Source organism: Colius striatus, chromosome Z, assembly GCF_028858725.1.
Source record: "Colius striatus isolate bColStr4 chromosome Z, bColStr4.1.hap1, whole genome shotgun sequence".
NCBI classification, from domain to species: domain Eukaryota; kingdom Metazoa; phylum Chordata; class Aves; order Coliiformes; family Coliidae; genus Colius; species Colius striatus.
In genome coordinates this window covers 37,055,991-37,069,019 of record NC_084790.1, presented here as the reverse complement: position 1 = coordinate 37,069,019, position 13,029 = coordinate 37,055,991, and the positions used below count along the sequence as shown (strand labels likewise).

Below are 13,029 nucleotides of genomic sequence, written 5' to 3'. Positions count from 1 at the left end.
CAGAATCTCAGTTATGTAAACAAATACTTGTCAGCATTTTAATCTGTTTTTCTTAGGTTCACCAATTCAGCAACAAATCTACAGAAATGGCGTTGAGAGTTGCGTCACTTGACTATCTTGGAACTGTAGCTGCAAGACTACGGAAAGATGCAGTCACTAGCAAAATGGATCAAGGATCTATAGCCAGAATCCTCAAACAGGTGTGTGAGAGATCCTATGCCAACTCGATTAAGATGTATCTATTAAAATATCTGACAATTTTAAAGATGTTTGAAAAAGTGGTGTAGTGGATAATCAATCTTCATTGTTCCGATTTCTGAATTGAATATACCCAATATACAAGTATTGCATTTGTTATCTCTGTAGCTATCACATGAAGTCATTTATAACAGTGATTAAGACAGTTTTCATGTGATAAAACACAGGAAATAATGGAGAAAGAGTTGGATTCTGTCTTAAGAGGCCTTAAATACACATATGTATGTGCACTTGGTATCTCAAAGTGGTAACTTATACACAACTTACACACACTTATGCACTCTTATACAGGCTTTAGAGAGTTAAACTGTTAGGCCCATAAGGTTAGTTTTTATGTGATGTAGCTGGTGTTGTCTGTTTTGGTTTTTTTAATCAGGCTTGCATATAGCTTTCATTAGAGAGTACATATTTGCACTTCTGCTAGTGCTGCTCCAGGTCAGCAAGGGTGGCAACAATTATCAAAAAAAAGTGCAATGAGAAGATCTCAGGTCTTGTGTGTCCTTTTAAAAATGTCAACTTGCATATTTCTCTTGGACGCTATACATTCTTTCTGAACTCAGCATGATCTAAAGTTTACCAGTCATATCAAGTTCATTTCCCTTTCAGTTATATGAAAAGACTGTAGATCTATTACATGTACTTGAGAATGACCGTGACAGATTTATGTTGGAGGAAAAGGTTCTGCTCTTTACAGACATTCAGATAAAGAATTAAAATTCATCTACTCTTGATGAATACAGGCTAATATATCATCCCATAAGTTTCGTCAATTAGAATATTCTATAACATAATACTAGCAAATCTTTATATCTGTGACTTAATGTAATTGTAATACTATGTGCTAAGGAGTTACAATTCTCCTCTGTTGGCCAGTCTTTCTTTAAAACCTGCCTTGAAGTAGGTGAAGAGCCACAACAAGATCTACCCAGAGCTTGTCTTTCCTTAGCCTTTTGTAATAGGAGAGTTATTGCAGCCATGTGATCATTTTTGTGGCTCTCCTTTGGGCTAACTCCATGTCTGTCTTGTTCTCGGGACAACTCTGGATCTGGAGACAGTGCTACAGGTAGGGTCTCACTGGAGTCGGGGATAAGAATTCCTTCCCTTTATCTGCTTGCTACACTGATTTTGATGCATCCCAGGATACAGTTGGCTTTCGGAGCTGTGAACATGCATTCCTAGCTCATGTCCAGCTTTTCATCCACCAGTACCCTCAAGTCCTCCTTCACAGGGATTCTTCAGTTCCTTCATCCCTCAGCCTGTGTTGATACCAGAAATTGCCTTGACCCATGTACAGGATTTTGTCCTTGGCTTTGTTGAACCTCATGAGATTCGCAAGGGTCCACTTCTCAAGTTTGTTCAGGTCTCTCTGGTGTGTTACTTCCTCCCTAAGATGTGTCAACCATACCACTCAGCATGGTGTCATCCACAGTCTTGCTCAGGGTGCATTACATCTCACTGTTAGTGTCTCTGATTAATATATTAAACAGAACATGTTATAGTACAGCCCCATGAGGGACACCACTCTTCGCTGATCTCCAGCATGTTGAACCATTGACCACAACTCGAGTGCAACCATCCAGCCAGTTCCTTATCCCCACATAGTCTATCCATCAAGTCCAACTTTTTCCTATTCAAAGGGAAGGAATGTTGTGGGGGAGTATGTAAGAAGTCCAGATGATGACACCTGTAGCTCCTTCCTTTGTCCACAGATGTAGTCACTCCTTCACAGACGGCCAGTGGTTTGGTCAGGCAGAACTAGTCCTTGGCTGTCTTGAAACACCTCCCTGTTGGCCATGTGCCCTAAATATATACATAAAGAAATAATAAAAAAATTAATAACCTCTTGGAAAGTGTGTATGCTGTTCTTAACAGTCCTACAGTTTGGATATTATAAATCTGATAGAGTGTCCAGCACTAATTTTCAGGTGAATATTTCATATGTATTGCTTTTTCTGCACCTTAAAAGTGCTTCAAAGGAAAATTAATGCTACCATATTCTGTAGATAGGCTTTATGCAGTAGATGACATTTTTTTAGAAGTAGTGTGTTTCTTCCTAACCTTTTCAACTAGTAGAAACTTAGCCGAAACCCAAAGAACACTATTCTTCAGTGCTAGAGCTCAGAGGTGTTTGGGAACAACCTCTGTAATGTCTGTCCTGGACTGAGCACTTGCTGCACTTTTGCTATATGGATGTTTTATGTCTGAAAAAATACACCAAATATTTTTACAAAGAGATAAGTTATCTTTATTTCTTTGATGTTTCCCATACCTTCTTACTGTTGGCTGTTTCATATTTCCTTTTATTCACCTGAGAAGTCACTGTTTCAGTACTTAGTATTGGTGGGACAGCTAATGGTGACTTTTATATGTTAAACTTCTGTCAGTCTGCCTTGTGTGATTTTGACCCTTCTTTTTCCTCTGTGACAGAGGAAACAAGATCACAGAAGGAATACTAATTAAATTAGTGAGTCTATTTTAAAACTAGTCTGCTGTTATTCTGCTCTCAAACTTTTTCAGTCTTTAAAGCCACAGACTAATTGATTTCAGTCTCTATGCAGTTCTTAAGTAATTGATTTAAAAATACTTAATGTTCTGTGATTATCCAAATCACTGACTTCAGCGTATTTTATATGTGGATGTGCAAATTTTCATATGATAATTACCACAGCACAATATTCTGTTTTTTTTTAACTACCTACTTATGACAGGTCTCGGGAGGAGAGGATGAAATTCAACAGCTGCAAAAGGCTTTGCTAGATTACCTGGATGAGAACACAGAAACTGATGCATCTTTAGTGGTAAATTTCATCTTTCTGGTGTCAAATGTATACAAAAATAATTTCAGTAGCATGTACTGAATAAAATTCTTTTAAGTTATGTGTTTGAGTGCTTCAGTTAAGTTGTCATCCTAACATGTGCTGTTGATTGTTTTCCAAAACATGTTGATACGTTAGAGTCACTTAATTACATTTTTAGTCTGTTAATGTTCCTTTTCTCTCTTTGTTGTTTTGTTTTCTGTTCATCCTGCTATGTTTCTCCAGTTTTCTCGGAAGTTTTATGTAGCTCAGTGGTTCCGGGATACAACTATGGAGACAGAGAAAGCAATTAAATCTCAGAAGGATGAGGATTCATCTGAAGGAACTCATCATGCAAAAGATGTTGAGACCACAGGACAAATCATGCATAGAGCAGAAAGTCGGAAAAAGTTTCTCCGCAGCATCATTAAAACCGCTCCATCTCAGTTCAGTACATTAAAGTATGTTTCAGTTGTACTTATTTCTTTATTAACCATGAATTTGATGTTTTGAAATCATATTTGATAAAGATGTCTTCATTAACACATGGAATTTGTTGCAGGATGAATTCTGATACTGTGGACTACGAAGATGCATGTTTGATTGTTCGCTACTTGGCCTCTATGAGGCCGTTTGCCCAGAGCTTCGATATTTATTTGACACAGGTAAACTGTGCCACAAGACTTAGTATGGTGAAATATGGTTGATTCCACTCACTTTTCTGGTAGTGTGCCATATCTGTTCATTGTTGAGCACACGTATTTAACAGGTCTCTATAACACCGTGTGCTTTCATGTTCCTGTATTGATGACAAAAGTGATTATGTTTCTTTCTCCTGCATGTATTTTTGTCTGTGATATTGTACATAAATTATTTTATTTGTCCATGTATATGTATGGCAAAATCATTATAAGTAGATGTATACAGTAATTTCCAAAGTTCTGTAAGATTCATGCTCATTTGGCAATATTAACTCATTAAATTGAGTGTAATTTGATTTGAAAATACAAGCCAGCTTGGTCAATTGCTTTCAATGCTTTCAGTGTCATTTTCAAAGCTGTCATTTGGCAACTGTTGAGCCTTTGCTTTTCTGGGAAGACACCACCAACATGTTGGCATGGGGACTCCAGTACTAGTTCAGGTTGAGTTACTTATTATGGATCTGCATGCAGAGCCATTCTTAAAATTACAATGTGCAAATCCAACTCTGCTGTCATAAGAACCATGGTGAAAGCCACAACTGAAAGACAAAAGTAGAGTTTAAAATGAAGGGACTTAGGTTGAACATACAGACCCTGCGTAAGTCTTGTTTGGACCAGTCTTAGGGACATAGCAAATCCTAGTAAATATCCATGTTGTTATTGCCATGGAACATCGCTTGCACCTTCAGTTACTGTCTGAGAAGACATTCAGTTTCTAGCAGACAGATGTTCTTATTTTAAGTAAATTGTTTGCATGATTTTCTGCTGCATATTTGACTGTTAAACATTATTTGCTGTCTTTCTAAAGCAACTGAATCTTTGTTTTTGTTCTCTTATTAGATTCTACGTGTACTTGGTGAAAATGCAATTGCTGTTCGAACAAAAGCCATGAAGTGTTTGTCTGAGGTTGTTGCTGTAGACCCCAGTATTCTAGCCAGGGTAAAAAAGGAAATATCCATCACACATATACATTCTTCTGTCGTCCCTAAAACTTTGTTTCTTACTCTGAATCTGTATTTCATCTGTTCTTTTTAGCTGGATATGCAACGAGGTGTTCATGGGCGGCTAATGGATAACTCCACTAGTGTACGAGAAGCAGCTGTGGAACTTCTTGGCCGATTTGTGCTCTGTCGCCCTCAGCTTGCTGAACAGTATTATGACATGCTGATAGAAAGAATATTGGTATGGTGACTTGTGATATTTATGATAAAATAGGTAGCAGTGGAAAAATTGTTTTTAACTGAGTTCATGTGTTTAATAATATGGAATTAAGATACCAAGAGTAAATTAATGGGGAGGATCCTGCTTTTAAGGCCAACCTTGTAAATTGCATCACTTATTTCTGGTGAGAGTTTATTACCTCAAAAGGTAAACATGTATAAAAAGTTGTACTGCATCAGAACCAGGATTATATTCCTTCAGATTCCGTTATTAAGCTACAAATTAGGTGAAATTAAGAACTTTTCCACTTTTCTTGAGTCTGAGATACAGGCCACTGAGATCAGTTAAGTAGTGTGGGTGATGAAAGAAATACAAAACGGTGGTCTAAAGTTGCCATTCCTAATCCAAAAGAAAACAACAAAAAAAGATAAAGCTAGTTTGGCTTTCTATGCTGTTTTTAGTAGTTCTTACTAGAGTTTGTGTACAGAAAGTTATTTTTGACAGGACGTTCAAATAAACTGCAAGATAACACTGTCTTAAGATCTGTGTCAGGTTTTTAGTCAAATACTACTCGTCCGCCATATGTACATGATAAAACATGTTTGTAAAGGGTTTGGGAGATAAGTAACAGCATGTGCATATGAGCATGCATAAAGTAGTTCATCCTGATGTTCATATTCAACAGGTCTTTAATAAGGTAATATGAAGTGAAGCTATTTATCCATCTCCTTAGACAAAGCCTAGGAAAATTGAAGAGATTGCTTGCATGTGTCTTATCCATAAGCTTTATCCAAAGGCTTTGAAATACTACAGTCCAGATCTACAAAGAATTTTTGTGTTCCAACAAAGTAGCTAAAGTATCATATCTAGCTTGAAAGCTCTAGAATTAAGAAGTGGAATTACATGTTTAGCAACATCATTAGCTCTTAGATGGGAGGCTGTAAATGGAGGAAGCAGTTTCAGCCTTCTGGGGACTTAACATTTAGACTTGTTGCAAAAAAAATGGTAGAGGTCATGCTGATCTTTTCTGTAAATGCACTCCAAAATATTTCGGCTGCCTTTTCTAAAAAAGTTTTTGCAAGTCAGATTGGATGATCTTCAAATATTAATTCATAAGCTATATATATTAGTTAATATTTCTGATTTATTTTTAAAAGTGTAATGCTTTCTCTTCACAGGATACTGGTATCAGTGTCAGAAAAAGAGTCATAAAGATACTTAGGGATATCTGCATTGAACAACCGACATTTCCCAAAATTACAGAGATGTGTGTGAAAATGATTCGCAGAGTCAATGACGAGGAAGGCATTAAGGTAGAATAAAACGTATCCTTCGGGATTTTAATAGTTGTTATTTTAGTGTTTCTATATTTTGACAAAATGAAGACAAAAACAAAACAGTATTGCATTGCTCCTATGTAACATTTATGACTTTTATTAACTTGTAATTTTTGAGAGCAGGTGTCTTAGGTTTTTTAAATGCTCTCTGACTTGTTTTTCCATTCTTTTCTATGTCTTGAAGTCCTTGCTGACAGATGATTTTTAAAAGTTATTTTCTAGAGGTTTTTTTTCTTATCAGAAGTATTGTCTTTGGTACTTCTCTTTTCTAACAACTAAAATTGTCCTATAAAACTTCTTTCTGCAAACAAAATGACTATAAGCCAAAATTAAGTACTTGAAATAATATATGCCAAACTTGTAAGTTCAGCATGTAAAAATTACAAAGTATTCATCTGTACTAATTTTACATTAATTCTGAATGTTCAGTGACTCAGTTATTCCTCTTACAATGTTACATGGTCACACTCCATTCTTTGTGCAATGTATCTGCAGAAGGACACAAAACTGAAATTATATGTTAAATATAAAACTTACAGTGATGGTTTGTTGGACTTGGCAAAATAATTTTAAGTTGATTGGTAATTAAGGACACACCTCTAATAATTTTGAGTCACACTTTCAGTAGGATTTGAAATCTGCAACTTTAAAGCTGAGACATGTATTTTTACCACTTGAAATACAATAATGCCAAGTGTTTTTCTGAGAGTACTGTTAATCAAGAAGTAGATGAACACCTGGATCCAAGATGCTGCTGGGAAAGGAGGATGACCTTGGTCTCTCTTCTTTCCCCTTGGTTTTGTAACAATGAGACATGATGAAACATTATCTTCATTGTATTTTTCATATTTCTGTCAATGAGGAGAGCTTCTTATAACCATACGCCTTATAAGTAAATTGGGAATAATTTTGTTTACTTTCCTTCTGTTTTGTCCTGCATTCAAAAACTTTGGAAGGGAACATGCTTTCTATGTTTGGGTACAGAAACTTGGCTTCTCTCGCTTTCCCACCTTGTCACAGCTGTTTTGAAACCTACCGTTGCTACTAGTTCTGCTGTAGAAATCATAATCTTGTGTTTAGTTATCAGCTTCTCAGGGTACTGTGTTTTTCTGAGGAATGCAAATTAATGCAAGAAGGTGGTAACTCATTGATCATTTTGCTGAAGCTTGCTTAGAGGTCAGTATCATTCCTGTCATAGTAGAGCTGGATTTGTCTCAGGTAACATTTCCTACAGCAGTCTCACTTAAGTTGAGTAATTCTTTATGAAATGGCACGCATCAACAAATTGATTGTATGGATGAATTAGAAATAATACCTCTGAGCCCAGACAGGTTTGTTTATGTCTGCTGACATTTTTCTTTTCCTTCAGAAATTAGTAAACGAGACATTCCAGAAGCTCTGGTTTACTCCAACTCCACACCATGACAAAGAGGCAATGACAAGGAAAATATTAAACATCACCGATGTGGTATGTTAAACGAATTTGAGTTAAATTGTGTGCATAATTTGATTCTGTTTTCACTATCTTTAAAATATTTTCTGTAGTTTTTTAGAATACTAGATAATCTCTAAATTCCCCTTCCAACTCCTACCATTCTATGATTCTATGAATTTGTCAGATTTTTTTCTTTTAGTGTATCCTGATGTAGAATGTGTGCCAAAATAATTTACCTGATGAAACAGGCTGTAGGATACTTTAAATGCTCACTAATCCACTGGCAATGATAACTGGCTACACACTGTATTCAAGTTGTGTAAAATACTTGTTTGGTTAAAACGTAACCAATTTCTATCTATTTAATATTTTCCAGGAATTCCTAGTTAAGCCTAACTAGGAAGTTGTTTCTCAAAAGAAATTTTTACTCAAAAGATCGATAACATTTATTTTGAAATATTAATAAGCCTTTTTAACAAATACAAGATCATGTTTGCACTCAGAGTAAACTAGTGTCTGCTTAATTGTATCTGGTTTTTAGGAGCAGCAACCTAAGTAGCATGTCTCCAAAATAAAAAAAAATCTGTTTCAAATGCTTTCATTTATAGGGAAAATGTGTTCTGTAAAACCACTGTGCTGAGGTGTTTTCATGTCAATTATATCAAGATGTAAATATCAAGTAAAAGCACTTCCATCCTTACTTGTAATTATGGGTTTAAATTTCATCTTACTTATTATTATTTATATAAAATAGTGGTATAGTGTGCATTTTTCCAGACTGAGTCATCAGTCTGACAACTGAGTCATCAATATGACAACTCTCAGTTCTGGCAATTGTACTTTGGAGCTTATATGAGCTGCTCATGACATATGATACCAGTGAAGGCTTGTTTTGTTTATATAAAAGTATGTATCTGCATATGTAATTATGCAGGTTCATTTTTAATATGTCAGACTTGTATTTGTTCTTTAACTTCTGCAAAATGTTGTACAAAACCAAAATTTGTTAGGGCCACCAATCTCCAGTGACATACATAGATTTTGTGTTGCATGGAATATAAATTCTGGAGTCACTTAAATGGAGCAAACTGTTCTTCAAATGCAGAGAACAGTTTCAGATCTCCAAAGATACAGAATTCATTGTACTGAATGTGTATGAAAATAAATCTATGCATGTTTACTGTTTTTTTTTAAGATCGCATCTGTATTTATGTAATTTTTTCTCAGTTACCTTTTTTATTAACCTGTTTATTCTCAAAAATACTTCTAGGTTGCAGCTTGTAGAGATACAGGGTATGATTGGTTTGAACAGCTTCTTCAAAATGTAAGTAATGAATTTTGATGTAGGGCACAATCATTATTAGAATTGTAACACTTCTTTTGGTACTAAGAATACATAAAAGGGGACTACAAAAGCAGTCCTTTACAGTAGACAAATTCAAGTCATGCCATTTAAACATCTTTGTTTTGAATCTTCATTTGTGCAATTTTCTAGGTATCGGCCAATTTCTTTGTCTTTAGATCTATTTTTAAAAATACACCACTTCTTGGTTTTGGGAGGTGTTTTGTTTGGTTGATTTTAATTTTATAGTCTCTTCAGTGATAAGTAACATTAAGACAAGGCCATAGTATGCTCTCTGTCCATCTTATGTGTTAAAGGATCTTCATGGACACAATTTCAGTACCTAAAATCATACAGAAGGCTAACTCATGAAATTGTTCATAGAAATATTTTTCAACTTCATTTGATATTTTTGCTTAATGGTAAAAGCATTCCTTTTGAAAGTGCTCTTTTTCTTCTCTCCAAGCATTTTAAAAGCTGGAAAGTATGACTACATTATTGTTTTCTGCATTATTTCATTAAGCACAAAGTTAGCTTTCATCCCAATGCAGGAAACAGTAGAACTTTGTCTGGACTTTTCTTGCAGTTAATTTTTCTTCACTTTCATTTTTATTTGATTTTTTTAATTTGTCTTCATTTTTTCTTCACCATATAACTTTCACGTAGAAGTTAAATAAAGACCTTTGTAGTGCAAAATCCTTGTGTATCTGTAGTAATTGTTGCAAAACCAGTGTGTGTCCAGTGTAAATGAATACACCTTTAATTCTAAGTCATCTTCTGTTTCATCCACTACAGCTGTTGAAGTCAGAAGAGGATGCCTCGTATAAACCTGTGAAGAAAGCTTGTACTCAACTTGTTGATAATTTGGTTGAGCACATTCTTAAATATGAGGAATCTTTATCAGGTAATATTATTTACAACCCAGTAGCTAAACTCCTTTGAATTTTATATGATAATATGACACCTTTTTTTTGATTACTCTCACAAAAAGTTACATTACAGAATTCCTGTTACAAAACTGATGGTAATGAATTATTGCTTTTAAGTTCATTATGAACTTTTGAGCTCTATAAAATAATAAAGCTAATTTTCACATGCTAACCACAATAACAGGACTACTTTTAAAATGACTTGCTCAAACTTTAGATCGCTAAAACTGGAACAAACCTGGCAAGCTTTATTTGCATTAATATATTCTACATTTGTAATAGGAATCACTGGCTAGGCTAGTGTTCTGTGTAAATAGTTTAAAAAACAGTGATGTTGTTGAAGCATCTTTGTCTCTTTTTTCAAGTATTTAGGAACCACATTCAAATGTTAATACATGATATTTTCACCTCAAATAAGAATACTCTCTAGTGATCTTGAGAGAAATGTAATGAGATATTAAAATGAAGTTCAAGCTGTATATTTTTCATTTCTCAAACATTTGTTTGACTTAATATCTTTTTTTGTATTTTCTAATCTTTTGCAGATTCTGACAACAAAGGTGTAAATTCTGGTCGCTTGGTTGCTTGCATAACCACTTTGTTCTTATTCAGCAAAATCAGGCCCCAGCTAATGGTCAAACATGCCATGACCATGCAGCCATACCTGACCACTAAATGTAGTGTAAGTAGAGAAAATCCGTCTTTTTTTTTTCCTCCACATAATGAAGCATGAAAATGAATGACTGTTGTGTATACTTGATGAAATTAAAGGTAGGAAAAGAAAAATTGACATTTTCAGTTTATTTCATAGGCATCATAGCTTCTGAAGATGCTAGGTCCTTTCAGTGATCTCTGTAGTTTCTAAGATACTGTTCCTTCACCCTCTACCTTCATGTTTTAAAGCCAGATGAAACCAAAACCTATGTTACCTCTTTGCATTGACAACTAAGATGCACTTTATGACTTGTTATGAAATAATTTCTTAAAATTGTTTTGGTTTATAGTCAAAGTTTTAAAAGTAGTTAATATTTAACAGAGTGATCTTAAGACTAAGGATATGGATCCATCAGATAGTGATCTGATGTATAGCATATACATCAGAAGCACAATGTTCTGCTTCATCCTCTTTTGTACTACACCTCTCGCTTTCGTAGGTCTTGTGTTTTTGTATTCCCCTGTTAGACAATGCAGCTCACAAAAATGGTAGAGACCTATGATGCTGAAACCTCTCACTCTGGTAAAGTAGCCTTCCTCCTTCTGGTGCTTTCTGCCATTTTCATTAGCACAATTGGCTCAATTAAGATGGTGAACCTCTGATCTGGCAGAAGGAGCAAGGGTGGATCGTGCAGCCATGGCTCAAGGAGTCTGGGTGAGTGGCAGCAATCCATTACATTAGGGTAGCTGCCCAGGGTAGGCTTGAGTAATTGTTATCAGCTTAGATTGTAGGTATAGCCTCATGTTTTCCATATTTAGTCCTGGAGCTGTTCTCTAGGCTTATTTACAAAAGACTTCTAGAGCTGCTTCTGGTCAAATGATAGAGGAAAGGGTCATATAATCATTTACTTGCTGCAGCCTATTTAGTGAGTTACACTTATTTTGTACTTATTGTACTATCAGCTTGAATATGTTAAATAGCTTCATAGTAGCATTTGGGAATTATCTTTGCCTGATTAATGAGCTGGATTTGTCAAAAAAAGTCAATTTCTAGCAGGATATAACTTTAATAGATACATGTTCTCCAAAGATTCCTTACTTAGAATACAGTCATGATAATGCAAACCAGTGTAATTTTAATTGTAATTTTGGCATTTGTGTACATTGTTACCTATTTTGTTTAAGGCACGTAGATACAACTTCATTTTTTTGCTGACACCTGTTTCCAGATATTGTGTATTCTCTAGTGTGTATGTGTCAGGAAGAGTCACTAGATTTATTATAGGACTCAAAAAATTGCTAAGACCAAAAGTTTTCAGGTCCATCACAGCCTTGATGAGAGGCTCATACAGATTTTTTTTTTTCCAGAAATTCTGTACAAAACAAAACTACCTTTCATAATAATATGCAATTTGATAACAGTTGTGAACCATATAAAAAAATCTCTTAGATCATTACCAAGTATCTTACATGAATTGGAATTTTTGACTGTCAGTGCATGTTAATAATACTGAGTTTATAGGCAACATAAATGTTGAACACTATAAATACTGTCGTTTCAGACCCAGAACGATTTCATGGTGATATGCAATGTTGCAAAAATCTTAGAGCTTGTAGTGCCATTGATGGAGCACCCAAGTGAGACCTTTCTTGCCACTATTGAGGAGGACCTCATGAAACTCATCATCAAATACGGCATGACAGTAAGCTTTTAAATGCTACTATTCAGCTGATTCCACTTCACATTGTGTAATACACGACTTTAATTAAAGGAAAGTCTGTCTTTGCTGTGAAGATAACTTCTGAGCCGTGAAAAATCAGTTTGCTTGGCTTACAGGAGTTTACATATGTCGTTGGTATATTTTAACAAGCTTGACCAGGTTTTCAGAGCAGTCTAGGAGATGGACTTTACATCTGTTAGATCATTAGTTTTAGTTCAGTGTAGCTTTCTCCTATATAACTTCACAAAAATCTCAATTTTAACTTCTGAATATATAATTAATTAGTTTATTCTTGCTTGTAGGTTGTTCAGTATTGTGTGAGCTGTCTTGGAGCTGTTGTGAACAAAGTCACCCAGAACTATAAATTTGTGTGGGCCTGTTTTAATAGATACTATGGTAAGTGAAAATACAACATGTAATTGTCACTTTTTGGTATCGGCTACCAGTTTATCTTATGGGTACACCATAATTTAACACTGTGATCAACACTTTTATCTTACTGTAGGTGCACTTTTGAAATTAAAAAGTCAACACCAGGAAGACCCCAACAGTACAATACTTACTGCCAATAAACCAGCACTCCTTAGGTCACTTTTCACTGTTGGAGCATTATGTCGGCATTTTGATTTTGATCAGGAAGATTTTAAGGGCAACAGTAAGGTAAAATAACTTGTATTTACTCTCCATGTCTTAGAT

The 13,029-nt window shown here is 35.1% G+C and overlaps 1 protein-coding gene across 4 annotated transcripts in view; it reads left to right on the top strand.

Annotated features, from left to right (window-relative positions):
• NIPBL (NIPBL cohesin loading factor) overlaps window positions 1–13,029 on the top strand; it is a 143,923-nt gene that overhangs the window by 118,731 nt on the left and 12,163 nt on the right. For all 4 annotated transcript variants that reach the window (XM_062017349.1, XM_062017347.1, XM_062017350.1 and 1 more), the window contains 14 exons: window positions 57–200; window positions 2,967–3,056; window positions 3,300–3,514; window positions 3,616–3,718; window positions 4,595–4,693; window positions 4,790–4,936; window positions 6,094–6,228; window positions 7,622–7,720; window positions 8,958–9,011; window positions 9,825–9,933; window positions 10,504–10,640; window positions 12,175–12,315; window positions 12,636–12,729; window positions 12,839–12,993. In XM_062017349.1, the coding sequence (XP_061873333.1) occupies window positions 57–200; window positions 2,967–3,056; window positions 3,300–3,514; window positions 3,616–3,718; window positions 4,595–4,693; window positions 4,790–4,936; window positions 6,094–6,228; window positions 7,622–7,720; window positions 8,958–9,011; window positions 9,825–9,933; window positions 10,504–10,640; window positions 12,175–12,315; window positions 12,636–12,729; window positions 12,839–12,993 (1,722 nt within the window). The remainder of the gene's footprint in view (window positions 1–56; window positions 201–2,966; window positions 3,057–3,299; window positions 3,515–3,615; window positions 3,719–4,594; window positions 4,694–4,789; window positions 4,937–6,093; window positions 6,229–7,621; window positions 7,721–8,957; window positions 9,012–9,824; window positions 9,934–10,503; window positions 10,641–12,174; window positions 12,316–12,635; window positions 12,730–12,838; window positions 12,994–13,029) is intronic.